The 26,622-nt window shown below is 38.8% G+C and overlaps 5 protein-coding genes across 6 annotated transcripts; 2 read left to right on the top strand and 3 right to left on the bottom strand.

Annotated features, from left to right (window-relative positions):
* Positions 1-319: 319 nt before the first annotated feature.
* LOC113723987 (glucose-1-phosphate adenylyltransferase large subunit 1-like) lies at positions 320-5,927 on the bottom strand. 2 transcript variants are annotated; one of them, XM_072074617.1, is made up of 16 exons: positions 5,837-5,927; positions 4,963-5,002; positions 4,385-4,619; positions 4,065-4,187; positions 3,753-3,923; positions 3,369-3,461; positions 3,083-3,166; positions 2,943-2,998; positions 2,565-2,658; positions 1,978-2,163; positions 1,787-1,867; positions 1,485-1,571; positions 1,297-1,401; positions 1,073-1,179; positions 923-983; positions 320-807 (listed from the first exon to the last, which is right to left on the bottom strand). In XM_072074617.1, exons 1-16 carry the CDS (start codon positions 5,910-5,912, stop codon positions 706-708), a joined length of 1,701 nt encoding a protein of 566 aa, XP_071930718.1. In that variant the 5' UTR covers positions 5,913-5,927; the 3' UTR covers positions 320-705. The 2 variants fall into 2 exon arrangements, with proteins under 2 accessions (XP_071930718.1, XP_071930719.1); XM_072074618.1 differs by lacking the exon at positions 5,837-5,927 and having other exon boundaries at positions 4,385-4,655; positions 4,963-5,340.
* A 1,742-nt stretch (positions 5,928-7,669) lies between these two features.
* Positions 7,670-9,351, bottom strand: LOC113726292 (small ribosomal subunit protein eS25). Its single transcript, XM_027249925.2, has 3 exons — positions 9,209-9,351; positions 8,895-9,104; positions 7,670-7,962 (listed from the first exon to the last, which is right to left on the bottom strand). The coding sequence occupies exons 1-3, from the start codon at positions 9,209-9,211 to the stop codon at positions 7,849-7,851; spliced, it is 327 nt and encodes a 108-aa protein (XP_027105726.1). The 5' UTR covers positions 9,212-9,351; the 3' UTR covers positions 7,670-7,848.
* Positions 9,352-14,471: 5,120 nt separating this feature from the next.
* Positions 14,472-15,774, top strand: LOC113726291 (uncharacterized). The gene has a single exon (XM_027249923.2). The coding sequence runs from the start codon at positions 14,846-14,848 to the stop codon at positions 15,608-15,610; it is 765 nt and encodes a 254-aa protein (XP_027105724.2). The 5' UTR covers positions 14,472-14,845; the 3' UTR covers positions 15,611-15,774.
* Positions 15,775-19,697: 3,923 nt separating this feature from the next.
* On the top strand, positions 19,698-21,890 carry LOC140035089 (AAA-ATPase At3g50940-like). Its single transcript, XM_072074615.1, has 2 exons — positions 19,698-21,022; positions 21,341-21,890. Exons 1-2 carry the CDS (start codon positions 19,949-19,951, stop codon positions 21,761-21,763), a joined length of 1,497 nt encoding a protein of 498 aa, XP_071930716.1. The 5' UTR covers positions 19,698-19,948; the 3' UTR covers positions 21,764-21,890.
* Positions 21,891-22,075: 185 nt separating this feature from the next.
* On the bottom strand, positions 22,076-26,602 carry LOC113723989 (cellulose synthase-like protein D3). Its single transcript, XM_027246944.2, has 4 exons — positions 26,373-26,602; positions 24,961-25,847; positions 24,018-24,825; positions 22,076-23,905 (listed from the first exon to the last, which is right to left on the bottom strand). The coding sequence occupies exons 2-4, from the start codon at positions 25,833-25,835 to the stop codon at positions 22,160-22,162; spliced, it is 3,429 nt and encodes a 1,142-aa protein (XP_027102745.2). The 5' UTR covers positions 25,836-25,847; positions 26,373-26,602; the 3' UTR covers positions 22,076-22,159.
* Between the last annotated feature and the right edge of the window lie 20 nt (positions 26,603-26,622).

The following is a 26,622-nucleotide window of genomic DNA, read 5'->3' as shown; positions in this document are numbered from 1 at the left end:
CTTTGCATATCTATCGTGATCTTCCCTTCCGTTTGTGGGTATTTTATCTATTGGTAGCTCACGTATTCTGCCTTCCTTTCTAATTTTCCGAGTTGCTCACGTTAAAGATCATGTAATTTCCCAGCCCATTTGTTGTAAAAGTGCCGCGGGATGCTTCTGGTGATGCCCTGTCCTGGCCTCATGACTGATTTTAACGAGCAGAACTTCTTACAGATTAAGAAATTTTTACAGCACTATGACAGTTCTTGCAAGTCTCTCGAGTCTTTGAGTATTTCTTTTCTCAGATAAATGAAACTTTATAAGCGTAACTCTGGCGTGGTTCAGGGTATGTACATGGATCCATAACTGTATTCTCGCACCCAAAAAAGGTAATCGCACAAGAGATGATTGCGCAGTTACCGTCGTGTTGATATGTTACAGAAGAAGAGTGATTGATTAATCCTACGTATAATAAGCAAAACTACGAGCAAAACAGGAGGCGGCAACTGGAAAGCTCAGCCCAGTTTTATTATGGACTAACACACTAACAAAGCATCGGCTCCTTAGACATAGGCTATAGATGTTGCGATTCATGCTCCCTGGAGCTCCTTACTGGAACCACCGGTTGCAATGGGTATCACCGCAAAAAGGGTGGTTCAATCGTCATATCTCTAGGTTCTTGCCCATCACCAACTTCCAAGCACCCCATAGATGCAAGAGATCATATCATATCACCGTACGATCATTAATTGTTGCTTTCTCCAGTATTACAGTGATGCCTGCCCGAATGTAGAACCCTTCTTCAGGTCGGTCTGCTTCTTGAACACCCTGAGGATTCGTAGAATGCGTAGATGATATTTCCTTGGATTAGTCTATTTTTATTATTATACCAAAAATTGGGAATTGATACTTAGTCCAGCAAGCAAAAGATGCTTAAGCTTACATCTTTATTCAGGATGGCCACATCCTTCCCAATCTTTGCATTCTTGTCAATTATGCAATTCCTGCATGCATGTTTGCCGAGTAAGATGTGTCAGGATTGAGCGAGGAATTATGTCATGATAGTAACTGAACTTACAAAATGTCAACATACCTGATTTTTGTATTCTGTCCAATACCGATGGGTACTTTCCCTTCGGCAAGGAGAGAAGCTATTTCTGACTCAGTTTGGTAATAGTCAGCCCCCATCATGAAGGTATCCTGTAAAAGGCAGTTGAAATGATGATTTATTACCAAGTACCAAACCAGTCTATATTTGTTGTCACCAGTTTGCCATGAATAAGCATCATGATCATAGTAGCTGAGCATTAATCAAACCTTCAGTTCCACACCATAATCTAAACGCGATCTTTCACCCACAATAGAATGTTCAACAGTACACTCTCTCAAGAAGCATCCATGTGAGATTATTGAATCCATAATCTGCGAAATGTTTTTGAGTTATCAGATACCAGATGCATAAAGTCATAAACTATAGTTAGTCATGCTCAAATACACAAGATTACCTGGCATTTATCTATCTTGGTTGGAGGCAAGAATCGGGGAGATGTGAAGAAAGGTGTCTTTGGGTCATAAAATTGAAACTTCGCGGACTGCAATTGAAACATTTTCTTAAATCTTTCAGAAGCATATGCAAAGACATATGAAGAGCTAATTTCCGATTTCCATTTGGGCCCAGGCATGAATTCAATCTCTTCAAACAAATATTTTGGGATGTATCAAAACATTGAAATCACAAACAGAAATTTAGATTTCAAAATGACTTAAATACTTGTGAAAGAGGCAAGAGAAAGACAAACAGACAAACCTCATCTGTCAGGGCTAAGTTAGATTCATAGAAAGATTTAATTGTTCCTATATCCTCCCAGTAGTCTCTGAATATATAAGCCTGTAAAAATGATGCCCATTGTCATGGATGGGTATTTTTCTGAAGACAAAAAGTCAAACGTGGTTGGTTACTTATATGCAGAGAGCAAAATTTGAAGTTAGTTGGCTTACTCTGACATTACGCTCCTTAACAACTGAAGGTATGATTTCAGATCCAAAGTCATTCGATGTAGGATACCTCCATTTCAAAAGCTGCAGCAGTACCTCTGTCTTAAATACATAAACTCCCATCGAAGCAATATAAGGAGATTTGAATGCTTCTTGTGGAGACAAACCCAGGATGGTAGTATCCACATGCTGCAGTGAAAGACAAAAAATTAAAAAACAGTTGTATATTGAAATAGCCTGACAATTTGAATTGACGGCTTTCACGAACAGAGGTGTGTATCTTATACTTTTCACATCTTTTAATTTAGCTTTTGAAACCTCGAGTGCCTCCAAAAAAATGAGTTAAGGAAATAATAGTTACCCATGTATAATAGCTACTAAAGTAAGCAGCAGCTTTTGCGGCGTATCTAAAAATACAAGGGGTAAGTTGCAAACAAAAAGTCTCTTTTAGCTATGATGTTTGGATTAGTAGCTGCAGAACTGGCAGATAAATTTCACAAAGAATTAGGCTTGAACTTGAAAAACAACCTTTTGCAAAAGAAAAAAGAAATTTCAGATCAGAAAGCAGGTTTATCAATTCACATGCTCACCATTGCCTTCAGATCAGAACCTTTGGGTTTTTCAGAAAACTGGACCACTTTGCCTCTGCTGTCAATCTTCACAAGTCCAAATTCTGAAGCACGGCTGCCAAGCAAAACCATTTGATGTGAAATAGATAAGATTTTCAAATCTAATTACAACCCAAAAATACATTTGAATCTACAAAATATCTAAAAGAAAATTTCTCGTCAATTGTTGACTCCTCCCTCTCCCATCACATTGAAAACCGGCATTCATGAAATCCAATAGGAAGTTTCTCTCAATTTTGGTAAAGGAATCCAATAGTAAGAACAACTGAAATAGCAAGTAGCAGGTAGAACATGATTTAAAGCGAGTTGTTGATTGACAAGTAAAGCTTTCTAACAGACCTCTCACCAACTGGGACACATGAAAGTGTGATATCAGCATTCCGATCAACATGATTCTGTCAAAGGATCTGAAGCATTAATGACACATTTAAATATTAGGTACACAAGTATCCAAAAACAATAGTTTACGATGAACAGACCTGCACAAAGTCCATGTAGTCCATCCGGTAAAGTTGATCTCCAGACAAAATGAGTATGTTATCAATGTCCTTGTTCCTTGCATCCTATGAGATTTAAATTTAAGTAAATGAAAAAGCATTTCTAGTATTATAAAATTATGATAGAAAATAGTAGATATCCATGTAAACTAATAACAATATGAAGCCGATAAAAGCAGAGTAGATGATTTGCTGAGATACTATTGAGTTAGATCTTATATGGATCAAAGTGAAATAGCATCCTGGACCTGCAAAAAGAAGCACTGACCTCAAACATCCATAGAAATTGGCGAACAGCGTCTGCAGTTCCTTGGAACCACTTCATTCCTGCTTCCCCTGAAGTTTGTGTTGCTGCCAGAACCTGTTTGATACAAAGTTACCAAATACTCCACTCCACATTAAGTTCTATATAAAAAAACACGTTTTGAAGGAAGAGGTATAACCTTTTCTTTCTTTCTGCATACTAATTCAGCGGATCTAAACAATTATCTTACAGAGAGTTTTGAGTCCCGTCCCTATTTCACTCTAGCTTCTCTTGTACCTCAATTATCAAGGCCTTAGTTTCTTTTCAATTATTGCATCAAAGTTCAATTACTATATTGGAACTTAGTTTAATAAATGACAAAGGAATACAACAATAACAGATTCCTACCTCTACAAATCCATCTCCAAAGTTCACACCATTTCCATGATAGGTTCGAGCGATATGACGATTCAGTGAAGCAGAGTTGAATTGAGTCAGCACGAAAATCTTGTTAATGCCACTATTGATGCAGTTACTCATTGGAATGTCTATAAGTCTATAGCATCCTCCAACTGGGACCTGAAACCAACGTGACATAACAAAATTAATACATTCTGAAAAGAACAGTATAACACAAATTGCAAGGTAAATCTATTTTTATCAAATAACTAGAAAACCAGATACTTAAACAGGCACAAGAGACCAGAATTATGATCTTACAGCAGGAGTTGCAGTTCTGCTCGTCAGAGGGAAAAGTTGAGTCCCAGCACCTCCTCCTAGTATGATAGCAGCCACATTCTTAGGGTCCGCCCTCCGTCTCTCAAAACGTGGTGCTTCTATGGTCTGAATCACAGATCCAACAGGCATATCAAGAAAATTATAACAGCACATCAACGAAACTGTGGTAACATCAAAAAACATATCATGCAGCGCTTCCAAGTTTACTAGAACCATTTGAACCTAGTTATTCACTTATTCTTCAAGGCTGATGGATCAACAAGCAAAAATCTCCAAAAACAAATTCTCTAAAATGAACTTACCAGAGTCTCTTTTCCAGTTTCTCTGGTGATGACCGAGAAAGCAGCCCCAGGTTTAAATTTCTGTTTCTTTTCGTAGTCAAGTTTTAAGCTTTTTGCCAACTGATTAACCCAAAAATTGCCATTTAGGCTGCCTTTGACCCTCTCCCCCCAAATTCCATTTTCTCCATTTACTGTTGCCAAGTGGGCAGTGGCTTTCATTGTTGCAAAGCCAGTATCCATCACCATGCTTGTCTCACTACCACAACCAACCCAGAATTACTCGAATCAGTAGCTTGCGATTGAACCCAAAAGAAAAAATTAGTAAGAAGGATCACAGGTGAAGAAGCAAGAGAGCTATCTCTAGTCCCAGTAAAGTGACAGAAGCAATCTAAGTAACCAAGTAAAGTATAAATCACATAAAGATTCTAGTACTATGTGCTAATTAACGAGTGGAGACAGCCAAATGTGACCCTTAATCAAAGTTACCATTTTTCTTATCCAATATAATACTCTTACCACTAATAACTCCCGCAAGGATAGAGCGTCTACAACGAGAAAAGCTAAAAAAATGAATCTTTCACATTAATGAAGGGCCTTACATGGAAATCAGGTGCAAAAGCAAGACAATTGGCCCAATCCCTGATCAAGAAAAAAAAAAAGATCAAACGACTACGAGAATCCGAATTCCCAGTACTTGGAAGTTAGTGGCCAAGATTCTAGCGAAAAGCCGTTAGTTATGCAGTAATACAAATAAAAGTTGATTGGGAGGTGATGGAGGAGTTTGAAAACCGAAGGACTGATCAAGGAGGAGGAAATGCGTGAATGTTTGTTGAATTGCGATATCGAAGGGCTGCTGGCTAGTGGGCTTTCACTGGCATGTGAGCTTTCACGAGAAATCTGGCAATCTTTGGTTTTTATATCCCCAGCAAGCACACCCAGAAAACAAAATATAATATATATAAATATATAATTGCAATCAAATATCATAGTGATAACATGTACGACCATGACTCTCTCTCTGTGTCACACCCATTAATTAATAGGGGATTATTGGATGCATTATTACGATGATCAATTGGCTGTATTGTTTCTGCTGATCTGGTTTCTGCAACAGTCACACTTCCCTAGGGTACTTCAGCAAAAATCCAACAGGACTCCCATACAGGCCGAACACTTGTCTGCATCACTAGATGTTGCTGATTTACTGTGTTGTTTTTGCTTTAGCGGGTGACTAATGGAATTCATGAAACGAAAGGGGGACTGTGAATTTGCTGATTTGAGGCGGCATGGCATGGTGCAGAGCTCAAATTGTGGGGTGGGGTGGGGTGGGGGGGTCACCATTTGCGGCTAACATTCCTTGAATCATCATTTTATCATTCGGTATATACCAAAATCCTTCTTGTATTTTACACTAATCACTTTAAAAAAAAAAAAAAAAAAAAAGATATCTTGCTTTTTCTAAAGGGCCCTAACCATTTTTTGTCAACCAGCAATAAGCTGTATTCGACGGTAGAGGTTGAGGAGCCGGAGAGCTATCACCTTGGCCCATTTGCAAATTGAACCCATCAGCTCTCCAGCACTTTCGAAGCGTGACAAATCAATAGTTGTTTTGACGTTAATCTTCATACAAATATATATATATATATAGTTGCCCCTATCTACTGACTACGACTGTAGAAGATCAAAGACAACAAACAACATGACTAATATAATATAATAATTTGAGTGCCCCTTCAGAATTTTCTTTTTTTCTCCCACGGAAAGAAACGCAGAATAATGCTGCTGTATGTGTGTGTAACTTCCAACTAGTGCTGCTCTGTGTGTGACTGCACTAGTTTGGTTGTCTAGAGCACAACGGAGGACCGTCTAGAAACGTCTCAGCCAGGCAGCCATTTGTCTCTACTCTCCTCTCCTGGAAGCTGTACGGAACATTTGAAAATGGGGGATCGTTCGTCCTTTTTGGCCCTACAGCACTCGCTTCTGTCACAACATACTTGAATTTCTACTCCGACCTAATTTTTTTCGACAGACGGAGAACTTTTAGGAATCCTTCTACTCCAACCTATAATTTAATCAAACGTTTAGGAACGACATACCCTCCAATTTAACTATCTATATCTATATGTGCTCTTGAGATGCAATTCAACTATATTAGGTGTGCGTGAAATGGACAGCCCACGTTGCTTTTGGAGGATTCCGTATGGTATTACTTCCATCTTTGTCTGCAACGCTTGAAAGGGCATGGATCGTTCAAAATTTAAGCAGGAATTAATATCAAGGGCAATTCTTGGTATGTTTCACATCAGATAGTGGGATTCTGAAATTAAATAGTACTAGTATGGTGTACCATCAAGTGGTGACTACAGATATCTTTTCCTTCGGTTTGTTGTACAAAATTTTGGAAGCACTTTGCAATTTGCAGTCGAGTCGTGATTCGTAAACGAAACTGGATCTTGCACATGCATGCAGCAACCTTGTGGACGGTTCAAATGGAAGAACCTCACGTCACTGTACAGTGTACAGGCGGTAAGTCCCCGCCTCAATAATGCATTGATATTTGTGATCAGCCTCGGTTTGATAAATAGGAAGACCGCCCATAATAATAATATTTTTCCATTTTATCCTTCAAAAAAAGGAGTCATCCTTTATAGCGGAGAGAGAGCAGTTCCCATATTTATAGGAGTGTAGTAGAATTGAAACCGGCTCTGTTGTGATTTTGATACCTTCAATTTCGGTTTCAATTTTTCACTACTGCAATTCCAGCTGTTTTTAATTTTACTTAATCATTTATGACTATGAAATTAAATATATTTATAACAAACATCCCCATTATTCAATGAATCCAACCCTGATCTCCCTAACCCCCACAAAATCACTACCCAGTCCGAATTTCAAAACATGACCGTGTTCTAAGAGAGGTTTCTGAAATTCTTGAAACCTTGAGGAGAGCCAGTGCAACTGCCATTAAACTTAAAGGAGGCTTCTGAAATTATTACCCGTAGTTCCAACTACAACCATCACCCAGCGATGCAAATTTCAGCCGAACGCCCACCAATCACCAGTTCCATGTACCATTTCTGTTGCACAAATCGAGAATTATCTTTCTAGAAACCAAAATACCAGGAACACATGCCTCAACTAGGAAGAGGTAGCATTACATCACACACACCCCAGGAACAGGTTTTGTGGCTTGTAAACTGCATCATGACAAAGATTGAATACTTCAAAGACATCCACCCAGCCATGGGAACCGAGTCAACAAAAGAGTAACAATGATAAACTACAGAATGGTATAAACCATGAACCTGAGAAAAAAATTCAGTATCAAACTTAAAATTGTGATCACATCCTTCAAGTAGGACAATAGATACGTCTCACAGCATTTAATAGAAGACAAGAATAGAACTATTTCAAAGACAGACACAAGTCTAACATAACCAAAAACATTTCAACTCTTCCTAAGCAAGTTGAAGGAGCAATCTTGTCTAAGTGTTGGTAGCTCTGGTGTATATCTGCTGGCTCGCATGAGCTGAGACCATCCTGATCAAACCTCTAGCCATCAGTTCCCTGATAGCCTTCCTTGCAAGTGATCCGCTAATCTGCAAGGTTATTCAATGAAAAAATTTAATAGAAAAACTCTTTAACTGAAGAATCAAATGAAAATTTTACCACATCAGAAAATTAAGGGATTGAGAAAAATCAACAAGGCAGAAAAAAGGAAATCAAAAAAAGTAATGAGTGAACAACGAATTAAGACTAAAATATATCAGTGTCTTGTTAAAATGCTTGGGTAGAAACCTCAAGTCCTTTGTCTGAAACATCAAAACGCTCTGAGAAAATAGCCACTTAGTAGGAACTAATCTTTAAATCATAACACCGACAACTCAAAAAATGGACAAAGTGGACTTCTCAAAACCGTGATCTGGGAATTTTAACTTTTTCCTAATGAATATGGATTTGTTGTTGCGAACAATCGGAAGGTAAGCTCAGACAGGGACACTTATATTTACTACCGAACACTACAACCCTTCTACAAGTTCCCCATTAATAGGTATACAGGACAAATACATAGCACAAAGTAAGCAGCAAATCAACCAAACAGTACTCAATTGAGAGGTCAAGAATATTGTGAGCTTCAGGCTAGTGTTTGTGCTATGTGCACAACGAGAAGAGTTATTCCATAGGTCAATATCATCCCAACCAATTCCCAGAGAGGTAAATTTAGAAAATACAGCAATCTTGCCGTGTAGACTCACTCACATCCATCCAATTTATATCGAAACAACCATAACCGTGAGTAGTCATCAAAATCACGAATAGCTACCCATGTTGAACAAAAAAGAAAACTAAGCATCTATAAACATTTCTTCATTTCCTGCTCCAGTCGTAGATACGGATAACTATCCAGTAACCTAACAACAGTAAGAATCTCGTGCACAAGAAAGTCAAGGCAAATCTAGAATAACCAGCATAGGCTACCATAAAACTAAAACATCGCAAGTAAATCTAAAAAATGAGTAGGCGAAAATACCCTGAGACGGTCGGAAAGAACAGAAGGGGTAATAAGCTTGTATTTAGGAGCCTCAGACAGCAGCTTGTCATAGGTGGCCTTGTCGAAGAGCACCATGTTGTTGACCTTCTCCTTTTGCTTCCCCTTGCTCCACTTCTTCTTCTTCTGCTTCCCGCCACCGGACTTGGCTGGCTTGGAGGACGGAGGTGGGGCCTTATCCTTCTTCGGCGCCTGCAAACAACCACAAACCAACAAAATCAATTCAAAATACACCATCAAAGACCTCGAATTCGACAAGTAGATATGGAGAATAGCAGAGCACAAGGACGACCAACCATTGCAGGAGAGGAGGAGTTCTAGGGTTTTTCTTGGGAGCGGCGGAGGACTACAGAGTGGAGAGAAGCGAAGAGACCGGCCAAATAAATCTTAAACCTGCTAGGGCTTGGGGCTTTTATTTGCTTCTCTTCGAGCTAAGCGGCGTCGTGTTGGGATGTTAAAAGGGCTTTCAGTTTTGAGATGGGCCGATCGGCTAATGAAACAAGTATTCGTTGAACGATCAGCCCAGTGGGTTACTTAATAAAGATTCTCCGGGCTGCTGGAAAGTTCTCGCCCCTAGCAGAGCAGTTAGTGGGTCACTAAGGGCGTGTTAAAAGCCGCGGGTTCAATTTATCTTTGGGACATCTGAAGGGTTCTTGTACTTGGGCTGCTTAGGTAACAATTAGCGTAATGGGCTCATGAATTCATTAGGCCGAACCCTTGCGCTTCTTTTTTCCCTCCAAATTCGAAGGCCACTCGTTGAATTTCTGAGGGAGTGTTTGGTAAATGGATATAAAGGGCATAATAAACGGGTATCAAAGGTAACGATACCCATACCAGATGTTTGGTTGACCAATTCATGAATCATTTGGAATGAAATTTTTAGATTTTGCTCGCTCTCCTTTCCCACTTATAATTTGGGCTTCAAACTGTTTGACACTTTAATAAAATGAATTCAATGACTCCTCCAAACTAAAATGAGTTCTCTCATTTATTGTTTCGATTTCAGAATATGAATAAAAGACGTTTATAAGATGACTTTTTTCATCACTCACTTTTAAAACTGTAATTTTATGTCATTTACAAATTCACATTGATCAAATTTGATCCCTACCTAAGCTTCCGACTAAATTTTGGTTAGAATCCACCACGTGCCTTGTACGTGATTATTTTTTAAGAACAAAATTGTCAAATAAAATTTTATATAATTCGATTCATAATCTCTCACATTTCGAAATATGAACCAAAGACAGTTCGTTGGTTGCCATCACAAGTGTCTGCACTCATTGTCATTGCCCTTCTCTCATCAAGCCCATTGGCAATAATCTTGCAAGACTCGAAATTAAACTACCATCAGTACCAGCAAAAGCGGATCCTATCAACATCTGTGTTTCTCAGTTTCATTAGGAGTTACATGGGAAAGTCGGTTCACAGGTACGAGGACTTTTGCGTGTGATAAATTAACGGTGATATGCTTAAACTATTGCTACTGTTATTCCACAAGGAAAAGACGACTTCGCCAAAAGAGAGGGAGGGGGCGGGGGATCTTTGGCTTCCCCTTGCCGTGGTTGTACCGCGTGCACAAAGATGAGGCGAAGAGCATCTATACGCCTCATGGAGATGGGGGCATACGGGTCTATTTTTCAATGTGGAATCCCCTTTTTGTCATTCAATCTTTGAAGTATAACAAATCCATCTAATCAGCTCCGTCGTGTCATCGAATCATCCACCACTCCTCAAACAAAGCTTCGGTACCGGCCGATATAAAGAAAAGGCTTAGACTGTGTTAATCTTCCATTAACCGAAGAATAACAAACTCAACCATACGAGGTTATTTCTTTATAAACAAAAGCCAACTAGATTTGAGGTTAATGAGTGCATCCTTATCCTTCTGTGTAGCCTTTTAGAATCAAAAAGATGCATTAAGATCAATGAAAAGATTGATTTACTTTTCATCAACTCTGGATTTAGAAGCAACATTGTATAATTATTGATATTCTGAATCGACCTGAAGCAATTTGGGGGGTGGGGTGGGGTGGTATAATAATTGAACAAGTGGTTGCTGCTTCAAAAAGGCGCTTGTCTCCCACTTTTGGATCTAATTAACTAACCACTTTCGGATAATTTAGACTGGCCACCATAATGGAGCCCAGAGATCTGGCTCATTTGGAATGAAAGGGCCGCCTGCCACAGAGCCCAATAATTCACTAATTTTTCCTGCCCACTGGACCCACTTCTTTAATCACCTACTTGGATTCGTGCTTTACACAATCATACCCGCCTTTCAGTGGTGTAACAGATTCTGCGATCAAGGACAGCAAAATACAATTGGAAAAAAAAAACAAAACAATTAACCACGGTCAATATATTCTTTGATACACTGTCAATATATACACTAGTACATCTGGATACATATGATAAAATTTGAATTTGAACTTTAAATTATATATATATATATATATATATATATATGACATGTATTTAAATCAAATAGTGTATTATACGCTAAGGATGCATTTGATAAAATTGAAGTCTGAATCTATTAAGTTATTGAATTGTTAAATATTAAAATCTAATACATTTGAACGCACATCACATTCAGTGATAAGTGAATAGCTTAATTTACTCAGATGTTCAATTTTTGGTTATCAAACGGTCTGAATATATTAAGATCTGAATCCATTAAATTTAAGTGCTGAAATGGGTTATCAAACCGGTCCTAAGATTATGTAACCAGTTAACAGCATAAGGTGTTTAGTAGTTATCTTCTTGTGCACTGAGATTATGTAAGGTATTATCCATATTGTACTCACCAAATAAAAAGTACAGTTGAATAAGACTGAAACCCCATGTTAATTTGTATTTGGGTAGCTGTCAACTGAGGCGGTATCATCGGCTGTTAGGAGAAAAGTTTGGAGGTTACCCTTCCATCGTAATCTTGGTGGAAGAGTGACGGCTATAGAGACCATTTCGTTATTGCTTTTCTCAAGACTTAATCCTTGAATATTACTTTGTACTCTTTGAGTTTCATTTATTACTGTTAGTGCATCATCACGCTAATCCTGCCTACCAACTCAAGTGCTTCTCCTTTGATATGTAGAGATATAAGAAGAAGAATGACACGAGGAAGAAAGATGTCAAGGCGTAGGAGAAAATTGTTGAAGATGCTTTCCCAAAAAAAAAAAAAGAAAAAAAAAATTGCTCTAAGCAGTTGCCTACCAAGAGCAAGAGCAGGTGTTTTGCACGCAAGTGACTCTACTTCTTTCTCAAGTGTTTTAATAATTGGCCTTACGGAACTAGAGATCGTTTTGAGACGGAAAGGAAGAAAAACAAGTGCTTCTGCTTCACCGAAAGAACAATATATGAAAATAATGGGACTCCAAGGCAAATGCAAGTCAAGCGGCAGAGCTTTCTCATATTCAAAAAGGGTTTTAAAAGCTCCGTTGATCCAAAAGGAAACGGAAACTAGAAGCTCAAGCAGTTTTAGCTCAACTGTGGGCTGCCTCCTCCTTTTTATTAAAGCTTTATCATCAAGTCTTAAGGCGATGAGGAGAGAGGTTTGGCGTCCCCGTGGACTCTCGAGATTTATTTCGTCTCGCCAATACATAACATCCCTCTTAATAAAAATAATAAGAAATGAAATTAAAGAATCTTAGACAAATGGAGATTTTTTAAAGTCTCTCCCTCACGCAGTCACGCTCGCAGCACAGGTGGACTACCTTTTTTCGACAATATGCATTTAACAGGGGAAAAACTAAACTACACTCAGGGCACACTAAAGAGAGTCTCACTCAACTTAAGAGGGAACCCACAGAACTTCACCATCCCTCTTAAGTCTTGCTACTTACCCATACTAAGCTTCGATATGCGACAACTCCTAAGGGGAGCACTCATTCTTTTTTTTCAAAAACACACTCTCACAAGACCTCGCAAAAGTTTTTTGTTTTTGTTTTTGACAATAGATATTTAATAAAAAAAAAGTTAAAATACACTCAAAACATACCAAAAAGAGTCCCACACAACTTAAGGAGGACCTACAGAACTTCACAGGAGGACTACCAGCTAACTGAAATTGTGCGTGGTGGGCTCAACTCAAAGTCCTTCTTCATAAGCCCAAAGGCGGAAAGTAGACTTCGTGAAGCGAAAGCAGCTGCCACGTGTCCGTTTCTTAGCTCGTAAGCAAGGAGGTGATCAACATTCAGCTCCAATGCAATGGCAACACTTGGGTATCGGATTAACACGTGGAAACGCGTAGCGAACATGTCAACCTCAAATTGTCATTTCATTAACTGTAAATTGTAGCAACATTACAGTAATTAGCTCCTTATAATAATAATTGCGGGTTTCTCAAGGAGTTGCGTCAGATTTTCATTAATTAGCTAAAATTGTCTTTGGCTGAGATTACTTTGCTTAGCAGGTGATAATTAAAAATCACCCAAAATTATATTTACATTACGTCCTCCAAAATTATATTTTTCGAGTTGAATGAAATGGTGAATAACATTGACGTGGCAAAAAAAAAAGAAAAAAGAAAAAGAATACACGTTTTCAAAGAGAAGTCCTAAATTTAGTATCCTGGCCAGTCAATGCTTGTATACAGTACACTTTCATGCATATCGTTCAGAAAAACTTTCATATTTTATACGTTTCAAAAATACTGTAAAAAAATATTCATGCATTTCAATTAACCGTATATAGCAGGCAGTGAACTTTTAACATATTTTACTTGATTTTTTTTTTAAATTTTTTGAGTAAGGATAATGACATACTTATAAGTTATATACAAAAAATAAAAGTGACATATATAAGAATAATCGTATATTTATGCATATTTAAATAATGAGGTGATAAAAATTTAATGTACTTTACGTCTCATACCAAAAGACAAGTTTAAAATTAGTATAAATGTAGTATAGTCTTTGAAGACCATGGTAACTTTCAAATATATTCATACTATTCACTTACAAATTTATATGCATAATTTTGCCGAACACATACTTCATGCCGAACTTTTAATCATAGTTTAAATAAAAAAGTATCATATAATATATCGTATTACACACATCCGCATTTACTAACTATATTCTTTTTTTTTTTTTTTTGTTTGCCTTCGTGGGATAAGTATCTTTGGCGCATGGCAATGTCTTTTTCCCCATGAGCATAATCCGATGCTTGTCTCCATATCAGACATTGGTTACCTGTCTCTCTGCTTGAACTAAATGCTTCAACTTTCTTATCCAAAATAGATAATAGATGCAAGCAACGCAGATATTTAAAATCCTAATTAAACCCTTAGCCAGCTGCTAGAATCAACTCAAGAATTGATTCAAATATTCATTTCTAGAAAAAAAATCTCCACCCAACTAAAGCTACCAGTTAGCCAGTCGTGGCCGTTTAATTTTTTTTTTTTTTTCCTAACGGTGGCCGTTTAATTATTGTGCTAGACTTTCTGCAAGATATACCCCATAGTAAAAGTAGCAATAAAGGGGGAAAATGATAATAATTGAACAATAAAAAAAAAAAGAAGGAACAAAGAATCTATTTTTTGTGTTCCTATAAATACCGCACTACCACAATGATATTTTTTGTCTTCAAAGTGACAACCACTCCCAACTCCGAAGGCCAAGTGTGGAGAAACCATTATAATTATTACCACAATAATTTCATTCAAGGGCCATAAAAAGCAACACACATTTATTTTACTCTCTGTGTTTCTCTACCACATCACACTTGTCCTGTTATCCTCTCTGTATTTCTTCCAGCTTCAATATGGTCCCAATAATTCATGTTTGCCGTGTCTTGAATCCACTGGCTCTAGCCAAGTTCTTGACCTCAAAGGAATTCTCCTTCGAGTGAAGCCCCCCTAAATAAAAACAAAGATCATTCTCAAAACCTCCACTAAAGATCAGAGTGACAAACAGTTCAGCTGTCCTGAAATGGATTCCTTCCACTTCCACAAAATCAAAATGGAGAAAGCAAACGCCAAGCTACGGCACCGCAGGCTTCACAAGATTACGGCCATGTTCCGCCTGATGGAGTTCTGCATATTGTTGATCATTGTCTCCAGGTTCACAGTCCAACTTCCTGTCGCTTTTAAGCTCTCGGGTGAGTATTTCAGGGGATTCTCGGTCACGGCGGTGAGTCCCGGGTTGGTATTCATCCTTGGCAACGCCATAGTCCTCCTCCTGTTTCTCAAATCTGGGCATCCATCTGCGAAAAATGGTGACACGACAGTCAACAGCAAGCTAGATTTGTACGACGAATACGTCAAAATTAATTCTGAAAAGAATCCAAGTGTTTATAAAGAAGAGAATACTGCGTGTAAAAAACAGAGGAAACAGAGTGGCAGCACTTGTGTCGGTAGAGAAGTAGCAGTGAGTTCTGATGCACACAATTCCCGTAGTGATAATACCAAGGAAAGGAAGGTAAAGATTCAGAGGAGCCAGTCGGAAAACTTGAAGAGGGCGGTGCAGCAGCAACAGCAGGAGTGTGCTGGCCGAGAACTGAGGCGGTTGGCGACGGTTAAATGCAGGGGACATGTAGATAATGAGGAGAAGCCGGCGGTGTTGGGTAGTTCATATAAGGAGGACGAAATGAGCAATGAAGAGTTCCGACGAACTGTGGAGGCTTTTATTGCTCGGCAGCAGAGGGCTTTGAGGGAGGAAGAAGAGTTTGCACAGTGTTTCCTTCGAAACTTATAATACCTCTGTGTACTCCCCTCGCTTCCTCTCTTCTTCTTGCAGCTCTTTAATGTATTTTTCCTTTTTTGGAAATTAGTAGGACCTTAAAATCCGTAGCCATAACAAGACTATATCTGAATGATGTTTATCTAAATAAGAACAATTTAATATAACATGGTTCTATATCTCCTATTTTAGCATCATTTTTTTCCCTCAAGGAAAAAAAGAAAAACTTTTGTTTTTATATTATGTGTATGTATATATACATATATGAACAATTATGTAGTCCTCTTTTTTTTTTTTTTTTTGAGTCTAAGCACAAATATCCACTTGGTGTGACGCCGGGGATAATATGATGATTATTCGTAAGAATAAATGCGGCATACCCTGAACTGGAAATGGAATGGGGTGAAAAAAACAAGGGACAAAAAAAAGTTGAGGCATGATATTGATAGCTTAGTATGAAATGAGGCCGGCAGAATATTTTCAGCACGCATAGGCATAGGCATAGGCATATGGGCACCTGGGAAAATTTCGGGGAATCAACTGATAAATTCTTACATCAGAACGCATAACTGCAATATGGAAAAGCTTTCTGGGTTAGTATTGGAGGCAGTTATCCCAGACGGTATAAATTGGCGCTTTCGATTAAAATTCCAAATGCTTGTTCTAGGAAACGTACATGCTCCGATGCCATAATACAGCTAAGTTATTGTTCGAATATTTCATGCTAATATCAACCGAGTATAATGGCATCTCTCGTCAAAGTAAAAAGCCATCTGGACATGAACTCGTGACAAGTGAGTCAGTTCTTACGCGGCACTCATTCTGTTAGGAAAAGGAACAAGAATCTTTATGTTTAATACACACACATACATACATATATATATATATATATATATATATATATTGTTAATAAGATTATAATAAACCCCCCAATTTTTACAATCGAGCCGATTTACAAGTCACTTTGGAGAGTCTGAGTCTGTTGAACAAGCGTCCAAATAATTTGAGGATCTATATTATATTGTATCGTATTGTTTATAAATTATCAGCGTATAATTTTTTTTATTATAATAGGTTTAGATTATATTAGATTATATGAATTCAAATTTAAATTTCAAATTATGCACATGTAACATATATCCAAAATTGTTAGTGTAAAAAAAAATTACTAAACTGTCTGTATATAAAAAGTTAATTATTGTTTTTTTTTTCTTGGGGTGTGCCTTCGACAAAGGGCCTTGCTATTTTGGTATACTTGTGTCGTGAGTCTGTAGACTCCGTAAATTTGTTTTTTCACTTAAGGGTATCTCAATTTTTTGGCCAGACTAATTCCCTAAATTTGTGTACAGTTTTGCCCCAAGAATACACAACAAAATAGTATGAGGGTTGATCACTAGAACTATTGGTAATTACCAGGTTATAGAATCAGTCGGATTACCCGCGGGGACTGTAGACTTTGTAATTATTAAACCCAGATCGGATCAGTCGGTTTGACCGGTCCTACCGTGAGCCGGCATTTTTTTTCCCAACTAATTTGTAGTATAAAACTGTTTTGGTCAAAATCATAAAAAAACTGATTAAACCAGTTACTCGATTTGATTGATTGATCCGGTTCTCAAACTTTTTTTTTTCTTTCTCCAAACATAATTTGAATTATCTAAATTGTAACATTTTCATTTATTAATAGAAATAAGAAAATGCCACCCATTTAGTGTAAATATTAAAATCACATACTTTCCTAAATGATCTCTAAATCAAGATATTTTCATCCCTATGATCTCCTTAATTTAGTATTAGTGATTCTAACTTGCATTAATTTGTTTTAATTTAGTTTCTCGAGTAGTTTTTGAGAATGGATATATTTTTACTATGAATTCACATTTTTATATATAATTATTAGGTGTATATTTGATTGCAAGTCTAATATTTTTGGAACATTTTTCATGATTGATCAGATATAATAAAAAACTTAATTTCAATATTTCGAAAACTTATAAAAATATAAAATAATTATAACATCATGTTGACGTCAGCGGGTTTTTGAGAACGGTCTGACTGATCCGACCAATTAATTCCTGATATTTGGATTGTAAATTATTTGAGATATTTTTTGCTGTAGCACTTTTGTGATGTGATGTATGTGAGATAAAAAAATGTATTAAAAATTATAATGGTGATGTAAGTAAATATATTTAGACAAATAATCTCCTGTTCAAACACACTCAACAGTAGATTAGTCGAGTCGCTATCTAGTCCAAGTTTAACATCTGTGTCTTTCGCGTGTCTGAGATTTAAAGTGCTATCGGCCTGGAAGATAATAATTTTATACTACAACCGACGATCGGAGGTCGTCTGCATTGGGTTATAAACCGTCACATTTGCTTTTCTTAAAAGTTTTCTTAAAAGAAAGAAAGAAAAAACTTCAGTTTAAGATTGCAGCTTTTATCATGCAATTAGTTTGGAGTCATACATTATTGTTACTTCAAAATAGATGGCACTTTAAGTTCGCTAAGTTGGAAGTTAAAGCCGAAAAAAGGTTCAGGAAATGGTGTGCAAAACGCAGAACCAATTGAACGACAAAACAACGGCTTTAAATCTGTGACAGCACTGTCGCTGATGTATTATGCTTGTCGTTTTGTTCTTATGTGTTTCAATTTTGAACCTTCTTTTCTGACCCCAAAAATTAAAAAAAAAAAAAAGTACAAAAGCTGGAAGAAACAGAAAATGAAATAAAATAATAATAAGAAGGGAAATTATAATACTCCTTATATGCCAATGTCACCTAACATCCACCTAAACTCGCTGATGAACGCACACTCCTCTCTCTTTTTTTTTTTTTTTTTTTAAAGATAAATAATAAATAAATAAAACGGAAAGTACTCCACTCTTTTGGAGTCATTTCGTTTTGTTTACCACGCTCCCAATTTTAAACCGTCCAGTATTGCTTGGTTTGTGTTGCGTGTGCCCATGACTAATTTAAAAGTACAGTCGACCCACCTTAACCTTACACTTTGATCTGGCCCAGCCTAATTCAGACGTCCAACTGTTTGATTTAAACCTACAAAGTGGTCAGTGGGCAGGGGCCAGAAGTAGAGATTAGGCTGAAACTTCAGATCTCTGCTGTGAAGCCCACTAATATTCCCAACAATTATCAGAATTTCAGCCCGATTTTTGGAGCAAAGATTTTCTTCCATATCTCACGGCATCGGAGGGAATGGCAAAAGTTGGCAAATGCTCATTTGGAGTCATGGTTCAAAGTCATGGTCGCGGCGTGGACCGTTTCACATCGGTCTCAACATATCCATTGCGATTTTGGCGAAAGACGAATTTTTGAAATATTTAATATTTTAAAAATTGTAAAAAATATGATAAACAAAAATAATTAAAAATTTAGTAAAAATAATAAAAATTTGTGTTGACTTGGGATGACTCGGAGTGATTTGGTGTGACTTGACCGTTTTAATCTTTCGTGGTGACGTCTCGGCGAATTGAGTATCTCGGTATCGTTTCGTCACGATATCATATCGGCGAGGGCTGAGTCGTCTCAGTTTCGGCCGAGTCTTCGAACCATGTTTGGAGTTCAAAGGTTGCCAGACAAGACTATTGAATATTGATCAAGAAACGGAAACAAGAAGTAGTTGGTTAGTTATCCAAGGTAATTTACTTAAAAAGTCACCTTCCAAAAAATCATAAGACGATGCGCCAAACAGAAAATAGAAAGACTAAAAGAGATTTGAGAACAATTACTGTAGGAGATTTTAGAAAGCCTTGTACGGCTGCCGTCTATGGCTCCTTGGTTTTGGTCTTTGGACTTTGGTTAGAAGAGAAAAAGAACAAGAATCTTCAGGGCAAGACTTGTTCTATTACCCTCCACTAAGTACTGGCGCTGCTGTCTCAAGTCTACGGCAGTTGGAAATATGCGCACAGAATTGGAAAATTCGACCCATTGAAGTCGCTGCTGCAGTAGTTGAATGTTTCACACCTAACAGGACAATAGCTAAAAGCGAATGATGATAAAGCATTAGTAGTTGTTTAGATGGATTTATTGAGAAAGCCAAGCAGGAAAAGACGAGTGAAATTGCTACGAAGACCCACCATGACATGACGTCCATACATTAATCCTACTAATTTTATTAGTATCCAGTTATGAATAGTTTTTCCTTGCGGCATTTCTTAGGCACCATTTTCCGAGCGGGCAGGTGAAGGTATCATCGTATTGATGTGAATTTAGGGAACAAATTAAGAAGTTAATCTTTGTGCGTGGAAAGAAATTCCCTCTGTCTTCATATTGTGTAGTTTCAGGCTTCGGTAAAAGTCGTTATTGAAATTCCAGTCGCAGACGGCAGGACAACGATGCCCGCCATCTTTTCTGATGCCAACAACATGCCTTCTGCTGGGACAATCGTCTCCGCTGCTGCGTCTGTGGCAGCTTCTGCTATGGTGATCCGGTCCATAGCCCGGGACTTAATCCCATATGAACTCCAACCGTACGTTTACTCGAGTATCCATAGGTTCTTCAGATCATTTTCCCCTGAGATTGTCTTGATCATTGAAGAATACGCGGGCCTTGGAGTGAATCAGATATACAAGGCTGCTGACATCTACATAGGCGACAAAATTTCCCCTTCCACAGCAAGGTTTATGGTCAGCATGGCCGAGAAAGAGAGCAAGATAACAACATCAATGGCAAGAAATCAAGAAATCATTGACAAGTTCAAGGGGGTGCAATTCAAGTGGAGGCAGGTCACAAGGCAGCTCGAATCGAAGAGCAGCGTCAGGTATTCGTATTCCGGTCAAGGTTCAAGCCAGCAGGCAGAGATACGTTATCTTGAGCTATGTTTCCACAAGAAACACAAGAAATTGGTCTTTGAATCGTACTTTCCTTTTATTCTCAAGGAATCTAAGAATGTGAAAGAAGAGCAAAAAACTATAAAGATTCATACTCTGAGTAGCGATCACATGCGAAGATACTCCGGAGATTATTCATGGCACTCCATCAAGCTTGATCATCCTGCAACGTTTGAAACGTTGGCAATGGACACAGAACTGAAGAAAATGATCATGGACGATCTTGACAGGTTTGTTAGAAGAAGGCAGTTTTATAGAGATGTAGGCAAGGCTTGGAAACGAGGGTACTTGTTATACGGTCCTCCAGGTACAGGGAAATCAAGCTTGATCGCAGCCATGGCTAACCACCTTAACTTTGACATATATGACCTGGAGCTAACTGATATTCACGCCAATTCTGACCTTAGAAGGCTGTTAATTAACACGGCAAATCGGTCCATACTTGTTGTTGAGGACATAGACTCCACTCTTGAACTGGAAGACAGGAAGGCAGAAGAACAAGCTTTGAAGATCCTTCGCTCAAATCAAGCCAGCCAAGCTCAGACTGTAAACATCGTTCGAAAAAATAAACCTAACCAAGTAAGCTCTATCAACTCTCTCTGATTCTCTTCTTTTTGAGAAATGCATTCATTTACAAGAGCCTTAGCTGCCTCTCCCAGAAAAATGAAAAATTGTGCCCTACCATCTTAAGGGCCGACTTTTGTCCGATAGATTGATGTTATGGTATTAAGAGCCATGAGGATTAAGGATCAGTGCTATGTGGTATATAATGTACGTAATCTTTGTACATCTCAAGAAGAAAGCTGTCGTTACCTGTAAGCAGCACAAAAATTTAGATTTTGATTATCCAAATCAATTTTGAACCATTTCCTGCTTACATTTTGGAACATTTCTTAGGTGACATTGTCAGGATTGCTTAATTTCATTGACGGGCTGTGGTCAAGTTGCGGAGATGAGCGGATAATAGTGGTTACAACCAATCATAAAGAGCACTTGGACCCTGCTCTGCTGCGGCCTGGTCGGATGGACATGCATATCCATATGTCGTACTGCACGCCCTGCGCCTTCAAGACTCTTGCCTTGAATTATCTGAAGCTAAGAACCCACCCTCGTTTCAACGAAATCAACAATCTGCTGGAGGAGGTCGAGGTGTCTCCGGCTAAGGTAGGGGAGCAGTTATTGAGAAACGAGGACGCAGATGGGGCATTAGCAGATTTAATTCACTTCCTCCTCGAGAAGAAGAGGGAAGATGATGAAATCAAGGCAAAAAGATTACAAGAAGAACAAGGCGAACAAGAAATAGATGGTCCAAATGTTTAGCGAGACGCCACTCGCTAGCCCCCCATTTCGAAGGACTTTGGAAATGTACTTAATTTATGCAGTGATTGATACTGCTAAATAACTAGAAACCAACTTGAAATCTGGTGAAGTCCCTCTTTTCTTGCAACAGTTTTTCTCTTGGTTACTTATAATTGACAATATTCTCAAACTTTGATAATTCTCTGTTCCTCGTTTGAAGAAAAACAGAGAGGAAAACGTTTATATAGCTGTTTCTCTTAATTTGTACGAGGAATATTGGAATGTCCATTATAGTTCTGATCTACTTGCATGTAAGGGTAACAACTCTTGAGATTGCTGCATAGGGAGATTAATCTAAAAAAAAAATTCTCCTATCAAGTTTGGGACTCAATTTGACCCCAAAACTAAAAACACTACTCAGGCGAACTGAAATGAACCTCCTATCTGGTTGGTGGCATCTGGAGGATTAATTGAAACCCAAAGAAGAGATATGATTATGGCTACGAGTCCTGACCAAACAAAAACAATAGTAGGCGTCCTTCCTCTTCTGCCCATGAGCCCCTTGGCAAAAGGGTACAGATGTGCTAGAACCCAGAAACTGAAGAAAACTCCCCCTAACAGGCGGCTCCATTGAGGTATAACACTATATATTGTCCGGCTAATTCCAACTGCTATTGCAATGAAGTTGACCATCATAATCGTTATCGGCGGAATCATGAGAGACGTCCACTTAACAATGTAGAGATCTGCAAACTCATCCTCCTCGTCATCACCAGCTGACTTTGAAGTTAAAGTGAAGGAAATTTCAAATCTGGCAATCACTTTTAGTAGTCCCTGGAGCACGGCAGCCAAGTGGGCACTAGTCCCTCCAATCAACCAAAATTGTTCATTCCTCCACCAGTCCTGTAACTCAATGCCCGACCATTTAATCTCTAAAATAGCTAGCATGGAGAGTGTGAGAGTAATTATAAGCAGGTAGATGAGGAATGTGACATTGAGAGTTTGAACTATGAAATGACCAGAGAAAAGAGACAAAGCAGGAAGAAAGCAATAGACGATCAAGAAGATGGAGGTGAAAGGATAGATTCCAACATTTAGATAAGCAATTCTCTGCAGAAACTTCATTCTTGAGCTTGCCAGAATGGCATTGTTCCGTGAGAAGAATATCTCAACTGAACCGGTAGCCCAGCGAAGAACCTGGTGAAGCCTATCAGTAAGATTGATTGGGGCAGTCCCACGAAAGGCATCTACTTTTGTCACGCAATATACTGATTTCCATCCCCTATTGTGCATCCTGTACCCTGTAACAACATCTTCTGTGACAGAGCCATAAATCCACCCAACCCGTGATCCCCATTCGGTGTTCTCCTCGTACGAGCACGAGATAACACTTATTGCCTCTCCAACAGTTGATGCATCAAGAAGTTCTCGAGGAATGGTAAGGGCACCAGGTGATCGTCCATTCTTTACAGCTGGATGGTCACCAAGAGGACGTCCTTGAAACTCTGCCACGGGAATTGAATCAAGAAGAAAAACTGAATTTCCAAACTTGTTGGGATCTAGTGAGAGGTTCATTTCTTCACTATCAGAATCACCTATCCTCAAGGCTTGGTTTTCTTCCAAGGAATTGGCAAATTTAGAATGTCTTTTCTGCCTACCAAAGCAGCTACCAGAGCGATCTTCTTTGTAGCGCGGGGGGTCAAAGCCATAAAGAGCAATGCGCCTAAAGAGGCATCCAGTTCCCACATAAACAGGACCCTGAAGCCCATCAAGGGCTCTCATGTTGCCATCAAAGAAAACGGTATTATGATTCGCATAGCGATCAGAAGGGTCAATACCTTCAAACCTCTGCGGGAATTGAACAAAGCAAATTCTATCGCCGCCTCTGTCCATCATAAAACACATTCCTTCTCTCAATGCCTCGGAGTTGTATACGTAATGATCGCAGTCAAGGTTGAGAATGAAGGCACCATTAGACATGATTGCAGAAGCTCGCACCAAGGCATTCATAGCCCCTGCTTTCTTGTTGTGATCATAGCCAGAACGCTTCTCCCGAGAAATGTAGACAAGCATGGGAAGACGGATATCGACATCAGTCAAGTCAATTATCCCATCATCAGCATTTCCTTGCAGGGGTTCATCACTTGGAGGTTTAAGCATTACCTGCACACAAAAAAAAAAAAAAAAAAAAAAATTTGCATTGATATGTGACTTTGCATTCACTTTCTTGGTTTTGGTTAGCAAAATCAAAGTTCATATACCACGAAGAGCATACCTGAATTATTCCGGCATGATCACCCCTGGAGTGCTCAGGTGCTGGATTTATCCAAGTCCCAGGCCAATGTGATTCATCTGCCATCCATGTACCTTTCAGGATCTTGACATTCTCCACAAGTTCATCATCATTATTTTGTCTCTGTTGCTGTTGTGCCTTAATTTCCTCCCTGGCATGACAGGCATCAGACCTACGACGGATAGAGTTTGGAAGGCCATTGATTCGAACCTTAAACTCATCATACTCACGCTTGACACGTCTACGATCTTTAACAAAGTCTGGACGAACTTTCTTTTTGTAAGAATCTTTCTTCATAGTGAAGTAAGATTCTGGGTTCCTTGGTTGAATGTCATGCTTGCGACAAAATGGGACCCAAATATTAGCAAAACTTGCTGCTTCTGCCATAGCCTCGAAGGTCAAAAGAGCCCCTCCATCATCGGAGACATAGCAAGCTAATTTTTCAACTGGATAATCAGCTGCTAGGATGGACAATATAGTGTTTGCAGTGACTAGAGGAGGCTCTTTTTCTGGATCTGCTGTAGAGACAAAAACATCGATTCCAGGAAGGTCAGATTTCCCTGTAGGATTAATTTGAGTAGGTGTTTCAAACTTCTCTTTTAGGACATTAAGATCCGTAGCACGATTTACTGGGCAGAGTTTTGGAAGTTGGTCAAGAATCCAAGAAAATGCAAACCATATTTCACAAACCACAGACATGGCCCATAACCAGATTGCGTCCTTGTTGGGATGATTTATTCTCCACGCCAAAAACAATGCAAGAACCACCATCCGAATAAGAGCCAAAAGCCTATAACACATGGAACAGAAAAAAAAAAAAAAGACTGAATTACAAGCACATTTTGTACACATGTAAACATGCTGGCCATAAAAAGAGTACTGCTTTAGTGCTCCAAGGCAAAATGCCAAAAAGTACAAATTGTACCTATATGGGCTCAAAATGGCAGATGGAATTTTAAGTTTGCGGGTTAGAGGCCTCCATTGTTTGTTCATCCTCAAGTCAGTAGGGTCTACGACTTCATCATCCTTTCCATGTACAAATCCTCCATCCTCTGGCCAAATGGCATTGCCGCAACCGTAGGTTCCCTTAGTTTCAAAAAGCCATCGGTTTTGATCGAAGTCTCGAGTCTGGCTTCTCTTGAGAATTGATTTTGTTGACTTCATCAATGTCAGCCTCCTCGCCAGCCTTGACATCGCACGAGGCACAGGAAGTGAAAGTGTCTGCTCATTTTCTGGCAGTTCATCCGACTCAGCATCTTTATATTCCTCCTTACACCCAGGGCAAATCCCATCTCCTGTTCTAACCGCATCAATGTAACATTCCCTACATACCTTGAATCCACAATCACATGGGACGATGTCATTTCCTCTCTCATCATTCATCACGTTTGCATCACAGCCAGGAATCGAACACGGGGAACCTTTTGCACCGGCCATTTGTGGATGCTTTGCTTCAGATTCGATCACCTTATCCAAAAGATGAGCTCGTGCAGTCGAGTTAAACCCACCTGTAAAGAGTGAATTTGAGACATATTGCTCTTCAACCTTTTGAGAGATGGAATCCATGGGTTGGTGGTCAGACGTATTCGTAATCTGCACAATGTAGCGCATATAGTCACCACTTCCAAGTTCACTGTCAAGATCATCCTTGGAAAGGTTGACGTACTTCCCAGAGGTATTCCTCTGCCCATATCTCATATGCGGGGGCAGTGGGGGCTTGCCATTCTGTGACTCTGACATATCGGATACCGTTGATAGATTTGATCTGCTTGCCTTAAATGATTTCGATGCCATTTCCATACCGGACTGGTCCTGCAAAGCATCAACAAGGAAGTGAAAACCTTGCGCTTATGTCAGGTGGCTTCCTGTTCACCACCACTGTAACTTCATCTTCCAACTTCTTACAACAATGTATTAATGCTTATAGAAGACAATCAAGAGAGAAACAAGGAAAGAATTCAGAAGTACATATAAGATACAATTCAATAAGGTAAAAACTTGAAAAGAAATAGGCGGGGTAGCCAACTTTTGCAGTATCGTAAACTAGAAACTGAAGCGATGAATACAGCAAGAGGGTCTCACTAGTAACACTTTATAATGGGGTGGGATTGATCAGAAAATCCTTGGTATCTGACAGTCGTAAACAAAAATGTAATGGATTACAAACTCTCTAATTGCTAAGAGTGCTTGATGATGCTGCAGGTGCTTGAGAAACAGTCGTTATGTTCATTTCAGAATCACGTCGAAAAGAAGCATCTTTACTGAAAAATTACATGGAGATCAAGTCCGAGAACAACATGAGAATCAGAAATGCAAAACTGAAAATAGAAAGCTTACTAGTGTAAAAGTCACAGCACACCTCAAAGCCAGCACTCGAAAGAAAAATTACAGGACCAGGGAGCCAAAATCAATGGAAGCATGCACATAACCAGCATATGATGCACTAGCTTGTTGACTAGCATATGTTCTTGGATCCAAATCTGATAGGATGGGAATGCGATGGAAAAGACCGGAGTTGTCGTCCAACTGTATCTGTATTGGATGTCATAAATTAATTTTTTCAATAACAGTGGACTGTGGAAACGAC

The sequence above is a fragment of the Coffea arabica genome, chromosome 2c, assembly GCF_036785885.1.
Source record: "Coffea arabica cultivar ET-39 chromosome 2c, Coffea Arabica ET-39 HiFi, whole genome shotgun sequence".
NCBI classification, from domain to species: Eukaryota; Viridiplantae; Streptophyta; class Magnoliopsida; order Gentianales; family Rubiaceae; genus Coffea; species Coffea arabica.
Note: the sequence above shows the minus strand (reverse complement) of the source record. Positions and strands in the feature narration are given on the sequence as shown.

Excerpts from the sequence above, each read along its gene's own strand:
- LOC113723987 (XM_072074617.1), bottom strand. The coding sequence starts at position 5,912 with ATGGGCCAAGGTGATAGCTCTCCGGCTCCTCAACCTCTACCGTCGAAT. Across the intron at positions 2,659-2,942 it reads TGTGTCCCAGTTGGTGAGAG|CCGTGCTTCAGAATTTGGAC; the intron begins GTCTGTTAGAAA and ends TTTGCTTGGCAG. Across the intron at positions 1,402-1,484 it reads CCAAGATAGATAAATGCCAG|ATTATGGATTCAATAATCTC; the intron begins GTAATCTTGTGT and ends AACATTTCGCAG.
- LOC113726292 (XM_027249925.2), bottom strand. Across the intron at positions 7,963-8,894 it reads TTCTTTCCGACCGTCTCAGG|ATTAGCGGATCACTTGCAAG; the intron begins GTATTTTCGCCT and ends ATAACCTTGCAG.
- LOC113726291 (XM_027249923.2), top strand. The coding sequence starts at position 14,846 with ATGGATTCCTTCCACTTCCACAAAATCAAAATGGAGAAAGCAAACGCC.
- LOC140035089 (XM_072074615.1), top strand. The coding sequence starts at position 19,949 with ATGCCCGCCATCTTTTCTGATGCCAACAACATGCCTTCTGCTGGGACA. Across the intron at positions 21,023-21,340 it reads GAAAAAATAAACCTAACCAA|GTGACATTGTCAGGATTGCT; the intron begins GTAAGCTCTATC and ends AACATTTCTTAG.
- LOC113723989 (XM_027246944.2), bottom strand. The coding sequence starts at position 25,835 with ATGGAAATGGCATCGAAATCATTTAAGGCAAGCAGATCAAATCTATCA. Across the intron at positions 24,826-24,960 it reads GCCATTTTGAGCCCATATAG|GCTTTTGGCTCTTATTCGGA; the intron begins GTACAATTTGTA and ends CATGTGTTATAG. Across the intron at positions 23,906-24,017 it reads ATCATGCCGGAATAATTCAG|GTAATGCTTAAACCTCCAAG; the intron begins GTATGCTCTTCG and ends TTTTGTGTGCAG.